At 37.1% G+C, this 22,014-nt stretch overlaps 1 protein-coding gene across 1 annotated transcript in view; it reads left to right on the forward strand.

Annotated features, from left to right (window-relative positions):
- KMT2E (lysine methyltransferase 2E (inactive)) overlaps nucleotides 1-22,014 on the forward strand; it is a 79,806-nt gene that overhangs the window by 56,404 nt on the left and 1,388 nt on the right. Inside the window, exons 13-26 of the mRNA XM_019660124.1 lie at nucleotides 3,424-3,688; nucleotides 4,601-4,699; nucleotides 12,486-12,647; nucleotides 12,959-13,267; nucleotides 15,033-15,287; nucleotides 15,453-15,597; nucleotides 16,155-16,405; nucleotides 16,883-16,939; nucleotides 17,093-17,656; nucleotides 18,635-18,921; nucleotides 19,723-19,811; nucleotides 19,921-20,046; nucleotides 20,227-20,324; nucleotides 21,217-22,010. Of these exons, the coding sequence (XP_019515669.1) occupies nucleotides 3,424-3,688; nucleotides 4,601-4,699; nucleotides 12,486-12,647; nucleotides 12,959-13,267; nucleotides 15,033-15,287; nucleotides 15,453-15,597; nucleotides 16,155-16,405; nucleotides 16,883-16,939; nucleotides 17,093-17,656; nucleotides 18,635-18,921; nucleotides 19,723-19,811; nucleotides 19,921-20,046; nucleotides 20,227-20,324; nucleotides 21,217-22,010 (3,501 nt within the window). The remainder of the gene's footprint in view (nucleotides 1-3,423; nucleotides 3,689-4,600; nucleotides 4,700-12,485; nucleotides 12,648-12,958; nucleotides 13,268-15,032; nucleotides 15,288-15,452; nucleotides 15,598-16,154; nucleotides 16,406-16,882; nucleotides 16,940-17,092; nucleotides 17,657-18,634; nucleotides 18,922-19,722; nucleotides 19,812-19,920; nucleotides 20,047-20,226; nucleotides 20,325-21,216; nucleotides 22,011-22,014) is intronic.

Consider the following 22,014-nt stretch of genomic DNA (forward strand, 5'->3'; position numbering starts at 1 on the left):
GGGGGGGGGGGGGGGAGAGTTCATTCTGAGTATAAATACTTTAATTTCAATTTTTAGAAATTTAATGTAGAAAAAACAATAATACAAAAATCCATGTGTCTACTTCCCAAATTAATAAATAAAACATTATCCATTGAAGCCCCTCATGTTTAGCAGATTGCATCTCTTTTTCCCTCTTTAGACAGAGATAATTGCTGCCTTTAATTTGGTGGGTTTAAAATAGTATCTGGTAAAGAGTGTGTGTGTATGTGTGTGTGTGTTTAAGATTTTATTGGGGAAGGGGAACAGCCAAGTTGTTGTCCTTCAATCTTAGTTGTGGAGGGTGCAGCTAGCTGAGCTCCAACTCCAGTCGCCATCAGGCCGCCCATCAACAGCTCGCGGCCACTCGGCTCAAGGTGCAATGTTCAATCTTAGTTGCTGGTGGGCATAGCCTACCATCCCATGCAGGAGTCCAACGGACAATCTTGTTGTTAGGAGCACATGCTCTCACCAGCTGAGCCATCCTGCCACCTGTTGGCGGCTCAGCAGCAGCTAGCTCGGGTGCAGCTCACTGGCCCCTATGGGAATCCAACTGGGACCCTGTTGCTCAGAGTTCGCACTCTTAATCAACTGAGCCACTCAGTCGGCCTCTGTATGTTTTTTAATTATATTTAAATTATAATCTGTATTATTTAGCATTCATCTTTTCTCATTCCTTTTGTGAGATTCAGTCTTATTATGTGTAGCTCTAGTTCATTTCTTTTCACTGTTGATGGTTCCATTCCACTCTTGGTGGACCTTTAGATTTACCAAATAATGCTCCTGTGGCTTTTTGAACATGTCTGCATGTGTACATGTTCTCTCCATGGTAGGGATCTAGGGGTAGAATTTCTAGGTTGTAGAATGTGCACAGCCTCAGTTTTTACTAGGCCTAGGTCAGGCGTGAGCAAACTGCGGCTCGCAAGCCACATGTGTCTCTTTGGGTACATTCCGGCTCAAAAGTTTCCCAACCCCTGGAAAAGCCAATCCTGTCCCTCACAACAATTTAAAAATTATTTGAGAGCCATAAATATATTTTTACGTAATCACCATTATGTGACTAATATCCTTTAAAATTTTTATAAATGAGACTATAATTTTATTTTCATTTTCAATTTTACTTCAGAGCCTGTGGCTTGCGAGCCACAGTTTGCTGACCCTTGGCGGCTCTTCCTCTCAAAAGTTTGCCAACCCCTGGCCTAGGTGAATGACTGGTTTATATTCTCACAGTTTCACTTCCTCGCTTCACTTTACTGGCTGGCCGAGGGGTGCATTGGTTAAGAGCTGGCTTAGGACGCCAGCTCTGAGCAGCAGGGCCCAGGTTCAGATCCCACATGAGGGCCAGTGACACTGCGCCCTGTACAGCTAAGATGGTGAAAAACAGCTTGACCTGGAGCTGGGCTGCCGTGAGTCGCTGGCCGGCAGCTGGTATGAGCTTTTGTGAGTCGCTATGAGCGGCCGTCCAATGGCTTGCGAGCGACTGCCTCAGCCGGGAAGAGCACAATGATAATACCAACATGGACCAGTGAAGCAACGTCCTCCACAACTAGACTGAAGAACAAAAAGGACAGCAACTTGTCTGTTCCCCTCCCCCAATCCCCCAATAAAATCTTTAAAAATAAAATAAAAATTGATGCTAACCCATGTGAAATGGTATCTTTTATATATTTTGAATTACATTATCCTTGATTATGTTATGAACTCAAGGATCTTTTTACATCTTTATTTGGGATTTGGCTTTCCTGTCTTGTGAATTGCCTAATCATCTGTTCACTTTTTCTGCTGAATAGTCTTTTTCTTACTGATTTTTTTGGGTGGAAGGGCATTCTTTATATATTTTGTAGTCTTTTGGATTATAAGCATTTCAGTTCATTTCCTCCTATTCGATATTTTATTTTTTACGTTTTTGTATGGTATCCCATTTAAATGCAGAAGGTTTTAATGTTCACTACATTTTCTATCAATGAAAACTCTCTTCCTTCAGTATGCATTTCTGTTTGATAATTTAAGTGTTCCCTTTTTTATCCCTTTCTCCCACAGAAGGTGGAAAATGTAGCACAATGGCTCTTACGTCATTGCTTTGAGAGACTATCCCGCAGTGGTTAAGAATATAAGCTTTTTATATAATCTGACTGCCTGGTTTCAAATCCTAGCTTGGTCACCTATTAGCTATGTAACCTTAGACCAGTTTCTTTGTGCTTCAGTACAAAGAAATTGTGAGAATAATACGTAACAAGGATGTTTTGAAGATTTAGTGAGTTAACACATGTGTTTAAAACAGTTCCTGGCACAGAATAAATGCTTAATAAACATTAGCTGTTGCCATCATTATTATTTGCAGTTCTGATATCAGAGAAAACATCTAGAAAGAGTTTCAAGCTAGTTTCTATTAATACCTGATATGGAGAGGTGGGAGGTAGTCAGTAAATCTTTGAATTCTACCTGATTCACACAGCATTCGGCAGGCAGCTAGGAGTTTGACCTGTACCTTTATACCAGTGTTGAAAGTGAATGAGTAGGAGTATTAGAAACTTGGAAAAGTAAATTCTTTTTATTGTGAACAAACATTAAACTACTTTTAAAACATGCAGAGTGGGAGGCTTCTATTATTAACTTAGGCTTGGGCTTTTTAGCCTGTAGCTTAGAGAGGAACTAAGTCTTGGTGGTAGAGATAAAGAGGGCAGAGCAGTAAGAAATCCTGGAGATGAAAATCGGGGCTTTGAACTCATACAGACCTGCATCTGAGTACCATCCCTAACACTCAATGCGTGCCTTTGAACAACATACTGACTCGCTGTGAGATTTGGTCTCATCTGTAAAGCGGGAGTAATAATTATCACTGCTGTGAAGAGAGATAGTACAGTAATTTTTCAAGCTTCCATTTGAAAGAGGGATTACTTTAGAGGGGCAAAAGGAAGCATAACTTGAAAATTTTCAAGATAGGTTTTTAAAGAAACTTGGTTATTGAAATCATAAACTACAAGAGAAAAACTAGTTAAGGTTTGGTATTTATTATACCTAGCATATTTTTCATTTAGGTCAAATTTAGGGTCAGTATTTTGTCACTTGTATATATACTTTATAACATTCTGGGACCACTTTAGTAAATACGGTTTTTGCTTTAAGGTGAGTCATAGTATCATTTTACTTAAAAAGATTCAGTTTATTGTTGTTTTTTTCTATAACCATTACTAGTTTTCCTTATGATTGAAGGTCCAGAAATCAACTTCTATTGTTTTTGTAAGAAAATGTTTTTTGTGATGGTTATCAGGAATGTGAATTAGTGAAAATCATTGCTTATAATTATCAACAGCATATAATTTGTGGAGTTGTCGTTTAAAATGGATTAGAAAATTTTAGTTTGTTTTATGTCTTGAATAACTAATTAACTGGTTATCTTTCTAGTAAGTACAAGGTGGATTGCGCATGCCTCAAAGAAAACCCGGAGTGCCCTGTTCTAAAACGTAGTTCTGAGTCCACGGAAAATATCAACAGTGGTTATGAGACCAGAAGGAAAAAAGGAAAAAAAGAAAAGGATATTTCAAAAGAAAAAGATACACAAAATCAGAATATTACCTTGGATTGTGAAGGAACAACCAACAAAATGAAAAGCCCAGAAACTAAACAGAGAAAGCTTTCTCCACTGAGACTATCAGTATCAAATAATCAGGTACAGGACTACACTCTACTGATTCTTGATGTCAGATGTTAACAAAAGAAAAGAATTTGTCATATTTTATGTAAAATAGTTTAAAATTTGTAAGTTAAGTCCATTCTGTTATTTAATGCAATACTTAACAAATATAAAATGCAGGTTCTGCTAGAATGTGTACAATATTTGTTGAACTAAGAAACTTCAGCCAACAAATCCTTGCAGAATTAAATATAAGATTTTTCTAAGGCTGGGTAATTTCAAAAATTCTTCCAGATTGCACTGTCCTTGTATTCATAATAAATGTTCTTATTTAAAGTCTTCAGCCATAAAATTTCCTTTCTTTTAATATTTGGGGCATAATTAAATCAATTATATAAGGGTGACAGATAAGAGAAAATTTTCTTAAGAACACACAAGAGAATTTTGTGGAAAGGGTTTGGCCTATACTTCTGCCCTGCTAGGAGATACTTTGTTATATGTCCCCTAAACAAATGAAAGTTAAGAGGGACGATTGAATGTGGAAATTAAGTAAGGTGTTACTCATCTCCAGTACCTTATCTTCTAGGAATAATTTTCCTTAAGTTTTAAATTGAACATTTATTGAGCACTTGGTATTTGTAGGCTCTCAGTTTTGTGAAATAATTTATATACGTTTGTTTTTGGAAGAATATACACATAAGGTTATCCTACCATATTTGACCTTGTCGGCTCTATTGATAACATTATTGACTAGGACTTTAAAAAGCAGAATTATTTGATTGATTTTGAAAAACTTATTGAATTAGGAAACCAGTTTTAAGTTTCTAAAATGGATTTAAGTAGGCTTTTAATTTTTATATGTTGAATTAGTCGGGTTTAAAATAGTTCAGTGCCCCTAGTTGGATATGGAGTAGTAGTTTCTGTAAAGCAGTCATTTCCATCTTTCAGGAACCAGATTTTATTGATGATATAGAAGAAAAAACTCCCATTAGCAATGAAGTGGAAATGGAATCTGAGGAGCAGATTGCAGAAAGGAAAAGGAAGATGGTAAGTTGGGAAGCTGGTAACTGCTTCATGCTGTCCCTCGGGCTTAGTGACAGCTGTTGTTCTCATAGTAACTGTTGCTGCCTTTATGAGGGCTTTTCCACTGTTTCGTTGGAAGTTAGCAAACCTCATGTGCCACTGGACATTTTGTTTGGCTTTGTCATTACCATTCAAGTTACTTCCACTAATCTTTTGTATTTTCACTATATGTTCATTAGACATTTTAGAATGTGTGACATTTAAGAAATAATTTAACATTTTTGAAGAACCATTAATAAATTTTAATGCCAGAAGTACTGTTAAAAATGTCTTTTATTAGCTAAATGTATTCTTTCTCTTCATAATTTAATGTAAAACAAAATGGAATTTTAACTTACAATAGCACCAAATAAATGGCTTATGTAAAAAAAACACCAGTTTGGTAGCTACTATTTGTGTATCTCATACTGCTATCATAAAATAAGGTTTTCATTAAAATGTTTAGATTTCTATTCCTTGTACTATTTATTTGCAAATATCTGTATAAAAACTAGGACAAGATTCTTCTTACAAATCTATGCTAATTTAGTAATTGATACAATCTTTAGGCCAGTTAAGAAAGTAGTGTGGTATAGTTTGCCCTTAGATTTGAAAATGACTTTACACAAGTGATGGTCTTAGTATGGACTTTCCCCAGTACCCTTTATGTGTTCCCTGATTTCCTGTTTTAGTGATCTTCATGCTGTATTCCATGGACTCTCAAGTGCCATATACTTAATGGGTAGGATCTTTGGAATTTGGGTTTTGTAGGCCTACTTAATGTCTTTTTCCTGTTTTATTGCCTTGATAATCATTTCTCTAGTACTGATTCATTGTCGATGTTCAAAATTGTGAAAGCAATGCAGAACTGTTTCATAGCATCAGGATTTCAGGAACACTGCTCTGATGGGGCAGGGTAGTGCAAGAGCTAGAACAGACAAAAGTACTGGGGGTTGGCTATTTAAAAAAAAAAAGTTCTCCTACCTAAAGGAATCATCTTGAACCTTTTTCAAGATTCAGTTACATCTGAATTACCTGTACCCACCCAAATTACCTGTGTCTTTTTCTTGACTGGATTTTCCTGTTGGCCTATTCATTCCACAGTTGCCACAGCCTTGTATTTGCACGAATCCTGCAGGAACTTTTAGAACACCCATATAGAGTATCACTGATTGGGAGGATGTATCCGATAGGAGGAACCTCTTTTACGAGTGGTTTTAAGAGCTGTAAACACTTTGAAAAAAATATGAAATTAAAAAACAAACAAACCTGGAGGTTTGTTATGTGTTCATAATTTTATTCAGATTGCATCCTGTTTAAAAGTTTATATGGAAAAAGACAGTCTTTGTGACTGGGAGTCCATTGTCTTCCCTTAATGCTGGCATTTTGGAATAAAACCTGCTTTTCTTTTCATACACACACACACACACACACACACACACACACACGCACAAAACATGAAAAAAATTTTATATGATTATGGGCTTTTAAAATACATCCTTCTATTAGTGCTGAGAAAGTTAGTGGAGCTTACATCCTCATTTTCAGATCCCAGAAGAAAATACACACTTTTGCTGAGGTTGAACATGATGGAACTTTGGGTAGACAGACAAAAAGGCTTGCTTGAAAATTCATTTTTGGTCCTGATTTTGCCTATTAATATAGATGAATGCTTTGTTTTAAATATTCATTTTAATATCTGTCATTAAGGTGATGTACATTTTTTCATAGGTATAAAATGTGCAAAACTTGAAAAAGTGTAAATGTTTAGAATTTGTTGGTATTATAAAGAGATACAAAATATTTTAAAATCTTTGGCTTCTTGACCTGTAAGCTCTCAAAGTCGATTGCAATGTTATTTCTAATTGGTACATTTGCTTTGATGTTTCAAATTACACAATTTTTTGATATACTCAAATAAGAACGCAAAAGCATGCATCCTAGGGTTCTTTTGCTAATGGTATGGTTGTTCCCCTGTCAAAGTATTAGTGAGGACCAAAGTAACTGGTTTTGAAAAGTTCAAATACTAATCAGCATTTATTTTTCTAGTGTTTGCCTTTTATATTGGTTAACATCAGTAGTTGGAAAGGTAAACTCCTGATAAACTTACGGATACTGTTAAATTTTTACTTGTGACAAGACAGACTTTATTGTTAAGGGTATAATAGGAAATATTACTTTGAAGTATATTTACAAGATTGGGATATAAAAGGAGTCCGTCATACTCTCCTCCCAGGTAAATACCATGTAATGTCCAAATTCAAATATACTTAAGCCCATCCTTGTGTAGTATAGTTTAAAACATATGAAATTGTTTTGACCATTTTTACCTATACAAATGGCAATTTCATATACAACTTAAAATTTAGCATTTGGCTCAGTCTCCAAAAATTATACCAGTGGATTTATGTATTTTTGTTTCTGGCTTGTTTTATGGTGAGAATAGAAGCTAATGTCTCTGCTTTCAGGGACATTTACAAAAACAATTACAACGCAGCAAGAAGTGTGGTAAAGGAGAATGAAATATGATGGCTTATAGCTTGGGAGAATCAGAGACCATTTCAGGAAGTAGGTAGTATTTATCATGGACCTTATGAATAGGATTTAAAGAACTGTAGATTAGCTAGTGGATAAATTGTATGGAATTGAATGGATGGTTATTTCTCTAGGGGAAACAGCCTGGAGGTAGTTATGAGATAAATCATATTTGGCTGAGATTGTAGGCTGGTATTGGAAGGAGGGGTAGGGTGTAGGGAGATAAGGTTGGCTGTAGATCACATGAAATGTTGATGATTTCACGAAGGAGTATTTATTCAAATCACTATGTGGCCAGGGTAGAAAGTCATTCTTTTATTAACATTTTTGTTTCTCCTCCCTTATATTTTTCTTCTCCTCCCCCTTAAGAAGCTGTTAACCTGCTTATAAAAGCAAACTTGTGGCTAACTGGTATGGAACTGAGTAAATGGTTATTGGACATTTTTTCTTCGGCTAGTAAGAAATATTTCTTAGGCAGTGGGCTGGAATTGACATGGGAGATTCTTACACAATTAGCATGGTTAAGTTACCACAGTTGAAACACAGCAGGCTGTGTATACTCACTTGATTCCAAAACCAGGGCTCTACTGAGCAGACTCCCCCAGGTACGCAGTAGTTGAGGGGAGGCAAGATGGCCATAACTTTGTAAGAGGTAAAGAGAGTATGTGGAAGGGGGATAGATATTGGAAAGCTCACCTTATTTTGTTGAACAAGTGATCAATTAAAATACAAAACCTTTGAAAGATTTAAATTAAAAAAGATGCTTATCCCTTTCCATTTATAATGTCATAAAGCGAACCTCCTTTACAGTATCTTTTAATACATTTTCAAAATAATTTCCCATAATCTTATGGAAAGACTGTACCTTGGGAACAGTCTTGGTTAATATTTGATGGCCTGTTATAGTCAGATGTTTAAACTGGAGTCCATGGAAGATGGTTCAGGAGGATAGAAATTGGACAAACAAAAAGGGTATGAAGGCTATGAAAGGATAGTCCCCCTAGGTCTGAGATTCTTGAACTTGCCAAGCAGCTAGGACAATCTAGAATTGTTTGTATAACACTAGGATGTAAATTACATAAGGGGGAGCATGCCTAGCTTTTATAAAAGTATGTGATCAATAAATGAGCCTACTAAATGTTCGTGGCAGCAGTTTCAGGAAAGAGACAGGCTTCTGAGCGTGAACTTCAAATGAAGCTTCCTTATAGCTCAGGTTGTACCCTGAAGGCCTTACCAGGATGCACAATTCCCCATGATTTTCTGTCCTCATCCTTCACATTAAAAAGTATTCCACAGAACTCTAATTTAGGGTGTTTTGTAAAAAAGAGAGCTGTGGCCAGTTGAGTTTAGTAAACGGTATACCATGTCCCTAACTTTGAGATTTCCAGTGTACATGGTATGTTCAAACACTTGTGAAATTGTTGTTAGCATTTCCTTCAAATAACAGTGACACGTGCTTTATATAATGTATACACAATTCTTATTCACTTAACAAAAATTTGTGTTTGCTATATGCTGAGCACCTTTTAAGGTACGGGGTGAACAAGGAAGGCAAAGGTCCCTGGTTCTGGAGAAGCTTCCATGGAGGATGGGGTGCAAGAATCACACACACACACCAAGTAGGAAACGTACTATGAGGATAAACTAAATCGTCATGTGGTAGAGAAGAAATGGACATACCACACGAGCCATACTTACTGTTTTGGAATGATTTTATTGGTAACCAATTTTATGTACTTTTTAAAAGATTAATAAATTAATCTCTAATTCCTGTTTGAAAGGATAAGGGAAGTTACTGGAGTAAGCAGTCTTTTAATTTCTGTATTTCAAGGCAATAGTGTAGGGTAATGTGGTAGGTTGGTCCTGTCCTTTTGCTTTCATTTAAAAGGCAAGTTTTTTGGGTTTGTTTGTTTTGTTTTAAGAAAAGCCCCTTCCTACTTGGTAGCAAGGTGAAAATTAAATTATGAGTCCCTAGATGTCTTCATTTTGTTGCCTTCTCAATTTTTATACCCTACTACTAGCAAATTTCCTTCTAAAGGTACTGTGGGCATCCACAGTTCAGAAGCTTACATTTACTCAGTTTCAAATTACCAGATAGCTCTAGCTTGGATGAACTGTAACAATTTGCTCAGTGCTTAATTTTTTCATAAATTATTATAAAGTATTATATAAAACTTCATGTGCTTTATTATGACATCTGTGAACTACACACACCTTAGGTTATTTTCCTCATTGGCTGAATAACACGGCTTAGAGAAGATATCCATAGTCTTTTCTAAGTATAAAGTTATGATTTCAAGTTAAATCTGAGCTCCAGTGTTTATACATTGAAGCAAAGTTGGAATAAAAATTTGCAAGTGATAAAATTCTATAGGGATGCTATTAAGCAGATTTCCTTTTGCCGATAGGAAATGACAGTCTCTAAACTATGATATATGTGTTGTGTATCTCCTAAAAGCAATCTGTATGTAGATCTTGAGAGCCCTCATAGTTTAGTTTAGCACCCAACACTCCAGTATTAACAGTGTGTCAAAAAATAATGTAGTATTCCCGAATGGCAACCCTATTTGATTCTAATTCTCTATCAAGGTCTGTCAATTGCACAGCTCACACGTGATTTTGAAGTCTGGACAGAGTCATAAGCTTGAAATGAGTCATGGCTATTGAATATACAGGTCTTACTAACAGCCTTATGTGACAAGTATAATCTAAATTACATCAAGCACAGATGTTAGGGTCTGTGGACAGTCTGCTGGGGTTAATTAGGTAGGACCCCTAACTTCTCTAATCCCTTCCACAATCAGCTGGAATTACTTCAAGCTATACACAAAACTGTTATTTTTCAGTTAGATCACTGGGTGGTAAATTTTCAGTCATTAAATATACTGCATATCTGGTTATGTATCAAAGAGTACATCAGTTGCAGTGCTGAATATAAAAGCTGAATGACATGAACACCCAAGAAATTTAAAAATAAAAGTAGATCAGTGTGCTAATGATTTTTCTCATGTGGAAAATCAGACATGCTTACATTCCCAGCACAGGATACCTGTTGAGTGCTTTCAGTTAACAGTTGTAGTAAATGTATTAATGTAGGAAGACTTATGCTTTATTTTGCTTTATGCAGAGTGTCAGTGTTTGTTAACAGGAACGAAGAGTTAATCAGGAGCCGAGAAACTTGGTAATAATTACAGAACTGCCTTTGAGTGAGTCACGTAATACACATTGGCTTTGGCCTCTTCCGCAGTGTAGGATCCTGAGCAGCTCAAAAAGATTATGTGCCATCTCTAAATAAAGGCTTTTGTTTTGACTATCAATTGTTTTGTTTATAAGACAGTTCAGTTTTTAATTGAATGAGTTGGGTCTTTACGTCAAATAACTATCTCTGACCCTCACACTTACCATCCAAGTGAATATTGGGACTATGCCAAAGAAACTTCTCTTGACACAAATTCATATTCATCTTAGAAAATCCTGGATAATAATGATATAGAAAATACCTTCCTTGGGTACTTGGCTTTGGGTAATTTTAATACATAAAATGATCCTTGCTAAGACAAGTTTATTTCTTCTTGAAGAATGTACTTTCCCAAGATTTAAAAATTTTAAAAGAGATTAAGTACAATAGTAATTACCTCCTCTTCCCCTTATCTGTCCCCATTGAACAGGTGAAGGAATTAAAATTATTTTTACTTTTTACTTACTCCAGATTTCTAAATTTAGGGTTTTACAATAGCCCTGATATATGGAGGCAGGGTTTTTATAAACACCCATAAGATAAAAGAGGGTCGAATAAAGTGATTTTAAAAGACCAGATACATGAATTATCTAAGGAAAGAATTCAGCTTTAAAAGTTTCACTTTCAGTTAAAAGACCTTTTTTTTAACCTATGTTATTTATTTAAGAAGCAGATATGTATCCATGAACAAGTAATCTTACCTCTTTGGACCTTTCCTTACCTGTAAAATAGAGGGTGAGGATAACACATTTTGTAATAATGACACAAGCTTATAAGTATTCTCAGAGGAGTTTCATTGACATACTACTTTGTTCCCTTACTGAAAATAACAAAGAAAGAAATATACAGGAAAGAGTAAGCAGTAGTTTCCAGAGTAGAGGTGTCTTGATGTTTGAATCTCTGCTGATAATCACTGGAACTAACGCTCCAACGTTGAGAAGACCATGCAGCCAGACAGACCCTGAGCTTCTGATCTTTCTTCCCACAGTGATGACAACAGAGACAAATGGATCTGAGCCTCAGGACCTGGTTCTTCTCCTCTGGACAGCTGAGAGATGTGCTTCCAGTTTCTGGTTGAAAAGCCCCAGCATTTGCCAGGCCCAGTGGCCAAGGCCCGGGGTCTTGCTTTTAATGCTCTCTCTCTCTCTCCAAAGAGAACTTATGCTCAAAGGAATTCTTGCTGTTCCTCAGTCCCTGTCTTGAACTATCAGGATCAGACAGGGAGAGCCTTACAAAAACCATAATGGAGGGCAAGGGAGCTAAGGCGGAGATAATGAGGAACACTCACGGAATGCCCACCATTTTCCAAGTACTGTTGAAAGACTTCACAGCTATTGGGTTGTCGGAAAAGTCAGGACGTATTTTTCTGTTTCATTGCGTAAATGCGTTGACTTTTCTGACAACCCAATATTTGCTGCTTGAACCCAGTAGGAGTTGGGTGAAGTGTACGTTATTACCCACATTTTATAAGAGGCTGACAAGGTTAACTAGGGTTGTTGAGTTGCCTAGGGTCAGAGATAGTAAATGACTAGCAGTCATGACTTGAACCCAGGAGGACTTCACCCCACAATATCTTGCTACCACATGTCATTAATATATACACTCTAAGTTTATATGAATGTAACCCTTTCAACCATAGGAACTTTGGTACTTAAAAAAAGGCTGACATTTGTTCTATTGAGAAAAAGATTTTCAGTTTGAGAAACAGTACAGTTTTTGAGGCGTTCTGTTTTGTTTTGCTTTACCCTCACCATTGACAATCATCCAGGTGTTCCTTTCATGAAATATATGTTCATGAAATATAATGACAGGGCTTACCAAGATTTGGGGGTTTTAAAAATCTCAAATGAATATAAGTGTCTTCCCCCATATCTACCATCAATAGAAGTGTTTTGCTAACAGCATCATAGAAATTATTTTCTAAATTTGCCATGAACATTTGGACTTTTGGACTTTAAAGCAATAATATTTATGTCACTTATAATTTAAATTTTATAGACAAGAGAAGAAAGGAAAATGGAAGCAATTCTGCAAGCTTTTGCCAGACTTGAAAAAAGAGAGAAGAGAAGAGAACAAGCTTTGGAAAGGATCAGCACCGCCAAAACGGAAGTGAGAACTGAATGTAAAGATGCCCAGGTTGTCAACGATGAAGTTATTCAGGTATCATTCACCCTTAACCACTTTCCAATACAATTTCCACACCCAATTTAATTACATCTAAAAAAATTTTTTAATGTCTTATGTTAAGCCTTTCAATAACATTTTTAAAATCTTATGAGAAGTTAGACTTAAGACTCTGCTTGCTTTGTTTTTGAGAGTAATAAAAATGTTAACTATGTCAATTTAGTATAGAAATGCATAAAGAAATACGGGGAAGTTAGCTTCTGAAGTAGACTAATGCTATTAGATTGCAACTTCTCACTTACGAAAACATAGTATTAAAAGTTCCATTCTGTTGTATTTTGAATTAGGAACAAGCAAAAGAAGAAACTGCTAGCAAGCCAACCCCTGCCAAAGTGAACAGAACCAAACAGAGGAAAAGTTTTTCTCGCAGTAGGACTCACATTGGACAGCAGCGTCGGAGACACAGAACTGTCAGCATGTGCTCAGATATCCAACCATCTTCTCCAGATATAGAAGTTACATCACAACAAAATGATATTGAAAATACTGTACTTGTATTAGAACCAGAAACTGAAACTACACTAACAGAAATAGTTACTGAAACTGAAGTTCCAGCACTTAATAAATGTCCTACAAAGTACCCCAAAACAAAGAAGGTATGATTGTAAGAACTGTTTTCTGATAAGTGTCTTATGGTGTTAAGTATACTCGTATTTTTAAAACTCAATCTGTAACATCTCATAAGGAACAGAATGGTAAGAGGCATAGTTTTTTGTGCTTGCAAAGTTTAGCTAACAATGAGAATTGCAAAACTGTAACATCAGTTAATATAAATGTTTGCATTATTATGAAGACAATTATAATATTCAGTCATTCAGTCTATCAAGACTTCCTTTTAGTATTACAATTCATGATTTCTTTTAAATATTTTTGCCCACCCTATGTACTAAAGTTACTTATCAGAAATAACTGGTTTTAGACATGTTCTTTCTTCTTTGTATTTTTTTATAGATACCACAGTGTAGGCAGATTATAAGAATTGAATGTGAAGAAATTGTTGATTTCTATAGAACGTACTAAGAATGAAAATTTATAAGGAAGGTTTCAGGTTAATTTATTAATAAAAATCTTTTAAAAACTGTCAGTTTTAATGAAACAATTATGGGAAACTGTTTGGAGATGAACCAACCAGAGCTTCATATTTCTAGCTCAGAAACAACGGAACATCCTGATGGAGCTTGGTTTTCTCCCAGTTTTGAGTAGAGTACAGTAGACCGGAGCAGATACCAAAGTAGTAATCTGTAGGCTACCTGGGGAAGGGAGGTGGATCATAAACGGATCATTCTTACATACTCTATCAAAATACTTTGAAACTTAATTGATCTTGTCTTTGTTCTTACCAAATTCAGTAGTTTGTAGGTCCTATGAAACCATGAGAAGTGTATTTAGTAAGCATCTAGGATGCGCCCTGGAGTGTACTTTCATGGGGAGTCAGGGGTTAGAGGTCAGATGTACACACAGGTCTGTCCAGTGTGCAGTTTGCTTCCTTCCTGCACCATCTGGAGAGCAAGTCACTACTTGTCTTCAACAAGACGCAGTTACTTCTGCCCACTTTGGAAGGACAAAAAATAATAGTACCTTTTCTTTATAGTTTTGATTAGTGAAAAGAAAAACTCATGTTTAAATGAGAAGCTACTTTCTTGATTACAAATAACATCATCCCTGGGCCGGTTGAGTGGCTCAGTTGGTTAAGAGCTCGCTCAAGAGTTTGAGCTCTGAGCAACAGCGGTTCAAGTCCAGCCCGAGCTGAGCAGCCGCTGAGCTGCCAATAGGTAGCAGGATGGCTCAGCTAAAAAAATAAATAAATAAAATAAAACAAATAACATCATCCCTGCTCTTCAATTATTACGTGACTCAATGATTGTGGTGCTATAAATTTATTTAAGCCCCTGGACAAATGCCTTAAAACAATAGTAAATGTCACTGCTGACAGTGTTTTGTTTTTTAATGTTTATGCACTGGTTTCATCTGGAGATTCTGATGGGCAGCCAGAGTAGGCAAGCACTTCCCCAAAGCAGATTTTTCTAACTGAATATTTTACACCAGTAACAGAAGCAGTAACAAAGTTAAATTTAGTGTTTGTGATTCTAAGATGGTACTGATGTCTACTGGATTTTACTGTTTTACAAGTTACCATGTGTTTTGCTTTTACAAAGTTTTATTGTATAAAAAAATTTTAGGAATAAGAGTAGTGATCACCAAGGACATGTAGATGACATTGATTTTTTTTTTACGTCATATATGAATGTTTAAATTACTCAGTATATTAAGTAATCCAACAACTTCAAATTTGGTATTAGAATGTTCTATAGGAGAATCTATCATTACATATATAGTGATCCAAATTTTTCTTTTTTGTAGCACTTGGTCAGTGAATGGTTAAGTGAGAAGACTGAGAAGACAGGAAAACCTTCAGACAGCCTTTCAGAAAGACCTCTGCGCATAACCACAGATCCCGAAGTGTTAGCTACACAGCTCAATTCCTTACCAGGTCTCACTTACAGCCCCCATGTATACTCTACTCCCAAGCACTATATTAGATTTACTTCACCATTCCTTTCAGAAAAAAGGAGAAGAAAAGAACCTACTGAAAACATTTCTGGCTCATGCAAGAAGGTAAACTTTTCTTTGGATATAAAAATCTAGGAAGAGCCAAATGTCAAACTCGTTCCTTACTATTATTTCTGGTAGTGAAATGCTTTTGGAATCGGCTCTACATGGATAGGCTATATAAATAGCTACAAACTGATTTCTGCTCCTTTATTCTTTTATGTATTTCAGCGATGGCTGAAACAGGCTCTAGAGGAGGAAAACTCAGCTGTTTTACATAGATTTAATTCACCCTGTCAAGAAAGATCCAGAAGTCCTACAGTCAATGGTGAAAGTAAAAGTCCACTACTATTAAATGAAAGCTGTTCCCTTCCAGGTATAATTGTTTTCAGTATTGTTTCAGTGTGAAGAATGTGGCAGGAGGCATATATAACTTTATAAAAGGCATATTCTAGTTCTTCTTATGTAGTTTAATAAAGAAGTACATTGTTATATATATTTTCTCATTTCTGTCATCCAACCTTTTGGATGAAGACAGACATGAAAACCTTAATTTGCAAGTACCATGTATACTGGGATTTATGGCTGAATGTTTGGACTAGTTCTGGCTCTTAGGCTGGCTGCTTTTCAGACAGATTCAAAAGGACTCTTAGAAATCTGTTAACATCTGTACGTCTAAGATTTCTTAGAGAACCCTAACCTGTAAGCCTTCTGGCAAGAAGCAATATAGTAACAATGCTCGCTACTAGTGAAATTAAGTTGGGTGTGCGGAGAGATTGCTTCAAGTTAGTAATAGTTTGAAAAACCCTGAAATTTAGTTTGGGTTTGAAAGTCATCATTACTACCACTGTTGATGTTTCACTCTTTCCCAGAATATATCAGATTATAGTAAATACCAGCAGTATAATTTTTGATAAATTATTTCACCAACAGATTTAACTACACCACTAAAAAAACGAAGACTTTATCAGTTGCTAGATTCTGCTTACTCAGAAACCTCCACACCTACTCCTTCACCCTATGCTACACCAACTCATACAGATGTTACTCCAGTGGACCCATCATTTGCCACTCCTCCACGAATAAAATCAGATGATGAAGCTTGTAGAAATGGTTATAAGCCCATATATTCACCAGTTACCCCAGTAACTCCTGGCACACCAGGAAATACCATGCACTTTGAGGTGAGAAATTTAAATGGAAAAAAAAAAAATTATCTCGTGGGGTGGGGATTCTTTGTTTTTATTCTCCCCCTTTAACAACTAGTGTACTGAGATTAGCAAAAGTTTTTAAGAAACTATAAGAAAATTTGGAACATGCATTTATGTGAATTTGAACTTTATTTTTAATAAAATGAGTATAACTTTCACTTTATTGATATAAATTTTGATTTATTGATTTATTGATAGTCTGACTGTATATCAATAAAGTGAAAGTTATACTCATTTTATTAAAAATAAAGTTCAAATCATTTAGTCAATGATTATGTGTATGAAATTGGCCTTAAAGCAAATGATGTTATATGGGAAGTGGAAATAAAACAGAAAGTTTAAAACCAAAGTCTGTGTAGTAGTTTCTCATTTTAAGTTTTCATTTTTATAAATATCATGGACTTAGTTATATGTTTTAATTTTCAATTCTAATCATTTCTTTTTATATAGAATATTTCTTCCCCAGAAAGTTCTCCAGAAATTAAGAGACGCACTTATAGTCAAGAGGTAAGGCGTATTCAAAAAGATTATTTAAATTGGTGATTTCCCCCCCTTGTATTGTTATTTTGCTTTAATAATTATTGGTAGCTTTTAAAATAAGTAGTCTCAAGATGTGGTTGTTTGGTAATTTTTTTTTTTTTTTTTAAATTCTGTTAACAGGGATATGACAGATCTTCAACGATGTTAACATTGGGGCCTTTTAGAAATTCTAGTTTAACTGAACTGGGTCTACAAGAAATAAAGACTATTGGTTATACCAGCCCTAGGAGTAGGACTGAAGTCAACAGGCAGTGCCCTGGAGAAAAGGAATCTGTGTCAGACCTTCAACTGGGACTTGATGCAATCGAGCAAACTGCCTTACATAAAACCATGGAAACACCAACACATGACAGGACCGATTCTAACAGCCAACTGGAATCTGCTCACTCTGGACGGGGTACAATATATTCTTCCTGGGTAAAGAGTCCTGACAGAACAGGCGTTAACTTCTCAGTGAACTCTAACTTGAGGGACCTGACACCCTCACATCAGTTGGAGGTTGGAGGAGGCTTCCGAATAAGTGAGTCAAAGTGCCTGATGCAGGATGATACTAGAGGCATGTTTATGGAAACACCTGTGTTCTGTACTTCAGAAGATGGGCTTGTATCTGGTTTCGGACGGACTGTTAATGACAATTTGATCGACGGAACTTGCACACCCCAGAACCCACCACAAAAGAAAAAGGTTACAAATTTAACGATTTATAGTCCTTTTAATAGTGTTTTTTTCATACTACTGCTGAGGGTTATTAGGAGTTATAGTATTATGTAAGGCATTCATACTGTAGTTACTCAAGTTAAATTTTTGATTTGTACGTTTTTAAACCTTTTGTAAATGCCCAATTAGAAAATGTTGACCGAGAAATAAAACACACTAGTATAGAAAATTCAGGATGATTTATTTCGCCCAGTAACTTAAAAATGATAACCACTTTCCAATGAAATGGAATTGTATATTATTTGTGTTACTTCCCTTATTTTACATAGAAGAGGCAGCCTTGTATAGTAGAAATGCCTCTTTCCTCAGTATTTAGGCCATGGACATAAGAGTATTTTGAAAAGTATAAGTATTATGTAAATAATAAATTCCCTGATTTGCCAACTTTATTTGGTTGGCAGACATAGCGAAACAATTTGAATGCCTTACTTCAGAGGAATGGGAGAAACTAGCAACACTTATTTTATTTATTAATGGGCTTATTGCTTTAAAAGTCAAAAGAATTTTAGTGATGTGTGCTTTTAATTTTTATAACAGAGTCCAGTTGGCAACTTTGTGGGAAGCAATGTAGTATAGTGGAAAGAGCACGGGCTTTCAAATAAGACCTAGGTTCGAATCCCGGCTCCAACACTCACCAGCTGTGTGACCTTGAGTGAGTGAGTTACTCAATTTCCTCATCTGTAAAATGGGGATGATAATATACCTATTTCATAGGGTTGTTGTGAGGATTAAATGAGATAATGTATGTAAATCATCTATATACAATGCCTTGTATATAGTAGGCATTTGATAATTGTTATTTATTGTTATTTGTTCAGACTCAAATTATTTTACATAATTTTCCTAATATAAATATAGTAATTCTCTTTAGAAAAAAAAAAGAATAGCTTGACCCTGACATAGAAAACAAGAATGAAAGATTTGCTTTTCCTTATCTTTCTTAAGGTTTCTCTGTTAGAATACCGTAAAAGACAACGTGAAGCCAGGAAAAGTGGCTCTAAGGCAGAACACTTTCCCCTGGTTACTGTGTCCCCGCACGCCAGTGGGAACCTGAGCAGCAGCCACAGTGATGGATGTGCCAGCAGGAGTGACAGCGGGGAGCAGGCAGAGGGCACTGGCGGTCCGCCTTTACTGGCACCAGCCTCAGCTCAGAGCACTACTGCAGAAGACACCAGCAGCAGCAGTCCCGGCAAGGAAGTTTCCGCAAGCGAGAAGACCGAGCCTGTGCAGTGGTAAGCCCACCTACAACCCCGCTGTAGTTGCAGAACTAGCTCCGAGTAGTGAGGAGTACACCTTATTGTTAAAGCAGTCTTCGTTTTTTCTAAGGATCTGAAGTATGCTGTTCTGAAAAGAATAAGCTTTTGTTAGTGAACTAATTTCCTGGGGTTTTTTTTGTTGTTGTTATCCAAAGGCTAAGGAGATACACGTTTGTGGACATGATTTTGTAAGATCCTTTTTGCTGATGGGTTATTAATCAGCTATATATTTGCTTGAGATCCATTGTTTACTCTTTGATAATTTTCACATAAATATTCCTCTCTAAAGAACCTTTATCACAGTCAGCATCCTGCAATTTCTTTATCAGTTACCTTGAAAGAACAATCAAGTTTTGTGTTTGTTCAGTGGGAGTAGAAGCTGGATGTAGGGTGGGTCTTGGCAAAGGGCAGGAGGCGACATCCACTTTGCTTCTTGGTCCCCACTGAGGGCTTCCTCCTGGCCTTCCAATTCCAACACAAGGATTTGTAAACAGTAACGTGAAGTGACATTGTGAATGTTCATACACTATCCTCCAACCTCCTTTTCACCAAGAAATTGCTTAAGACAAAAGGATGGAGTCTGATTGAGGACTTCAAATAAATGAGGATAAAAATCTGTTTTGAAAGCAATTAGAAAGAAAAGCCTGTTTTCAAAGCTTAAAAGTTTTCCCCAAAGAGCAAAAGCCTTGCTCTGAGAGGACATGCTTTAACAATGAAGGGACAAATAATCTGGCTGGCAGTGGCTTCTGTGAATTGACGGTATGATTTTTTGTAAAGGACTGCCTCAACTTCAGTGGAGCAAGTGCGAGAAAGGAGTTACCAGAGAGCTTTACTTCTCAGTGATCACCGAAAAGATAAAGACAGTGGTAAGTAAACTTGCTCCTTGGCCAAAAAGTGGAGTCAGCTAATCACTTTGCACCCTGGTTCTTTGCAGTTCTAATGCTCTCTTTGGGTCTGCTTCTTCTTCATCTCTAGGGGGAGAATCACCCTGTGTCCCATGTTCACCGAGTCATGTTCCGTCTTCACCTTCATCTCATTCAAATCACATTCCCCAGTTGCAACCCAAGGTCCCAGTCCCTTCTTTCAGTGAACTTATGGAAGGTCAGTAGCAGATGACCTATCATGGTTATTGTTTTAAATATCTTTTTAAATCAGAAAGGAGAGAGCCTTTATACAAAGTTGGTTTAAACAGTAGAATGCACATTGCTTTGTAGTGTTAGTAAAAGGCAATATTTATCATGGAATTTTACATTTATTAGAGGTTTCTTCTGCTATTTATAGATCCTGATCCTGAAAATCCAGAACCTATGACTACAAATGAATATCCATCTCCAGATACTTCTCAAAATAGTTGTAAAAGCCCTTCAAAAATGAACAAGGTAATAACACTGACCTTTGAACGTGGATGAAAGTGCATGATAACAGGCACACAGAGATTTTTCTGCTGTACTAAGTATCAGTTTGTGATTTCTGGACACTTTCCTGTCAAACAAAATTTGACCAAACTTTTTAATGTGCTACTTCAATAGCTTCCATTTTCTCCAAGAGTTCCACCCCTAGTCTATTGGTGTCTAGGAAATTCAGTCTTTTCATGAAATATTTAACCACCCCATTCTCTAAAAACAAAAGATCAGGTGACATTCATTTAAAAGAAATGCTATCTCCATCCTGGATCATAAAGTTGTGATGATTAATCGTGTGTGGCAGTATCTTTGGAAACTCAAGTAGGGAATCTGAGATTGATTTCGTTTTTCCTTAAAGAACATTATATGTATTTAAGTAAGTGCTCTTGCACGTAGATTATTTGAACAATGTAAAAGGTATTACAATCAAAATGGGTGGTTGTTGTTTTTTTTTGGGGGGGGGGAGCTTATTTACCCAAACCAATTTATCATTAGGTTGGGTACAGAAATTTCAATTACAGGATTGACACTAAGTGTTTAGGGTTATTAGAGTTCTTTCAGAGTAAGGTTCACAAACGTGTTTCATTGCTTAGGGGGAAGAGGCAGATTAATATTAAAAATCCATTATTTCTTTAACTTGTCTTCAGTAAAATTTCATTCAGGGAGTTCAGTTGAAGCTTATTCCCAGAATTTCAGCTGCCTAACTACATATCCCATCTCTGTAATGGATTCCTCAAACCTATCTTGTTCCCCGCCCCCTTTCAAATCAATACTTAAACATTAAATACTACTGTAACAAACCTCAGTGTACATAAAATGTTTCTTACATTTATGTAAATTGTTTATGTGACCTGTTTCCTTTTCATAGCCTGGTTCCCCAGGACCTGTAATTCCTGCCCAGCCGCATGGGAAAATACTCACGAAACCCGATTCGCACTGGGAGGCAGCAGTTCCTGTGTCAGAAGCTGAGAACGGTGTTCACCTGAAACCGGAACTCCCACAGCAGCAGCTACTGAGCACGGCCCAAGCACTTTCCAAGGGTCACCCTCCTCAGCAGCTGCCACAGAAGCTGCCCTCTGCGCCCGGCAAGTTGCACTGTCCGCCATCCCCGCACACAGAAAACCCTCCAAAGCCCTCGACGCCCCACACGCCTGCCCAGCACGGTTATCTCTCACCAAAGCCTCCTGCCCAGCAGCTGGGGTCTCCCTACAGGCCGCACCATTCCCAGTCACCTCAAGTTGGAACACCTCAGCGAGAGCCTCAGAGAAACTTCTATACAGCAGCACAGACCCTTCAAGCCACCACGCAGCAGGCGACCTCGGGAGCGTTATTCACACAGACACCCTCAGGACAATCGTCGGCAACTTACAGTCAGTTTTCCCAACCGAGTCTGACGGCCGTGGCGCCGCCCCCTCCGCCCCCTCCGCCCCCTTCTTCGTCTTATTATCAGAACCAGCAGCCCTCTGCGAACTTTCAGACTTATAATCAGCTTAAAGGTAGTCTGTCCCAACAAACTGTGTTTACATCAGGACCAAATCAAGCACTTCCAGGCACCACCAGCCAGCAAGCCGTTCCGGGCCACCACGTGGCTCCGGGCCACTTTCTGCCCCCCCAGAACCCCCCAATTCACCACCAGACGGCTGCTGCTGTGGCCCCGCCGCCGCCC

This window comes from Hipposideros armiger, unplaced genomic scaffold (genome assembly GCF_001890085.2).
Source record: "Hipposideros armiger isolate ML-2016 unplaced genomic scaffold, ASM189008v1 scaffold_312, whole genome shotgun sequence".
NCBI lineage: Eukaryota > Metazoa > Chordata > Mammalia > Chiroptera > Hipposideridae > Hipposideros > Hipposideros armiger.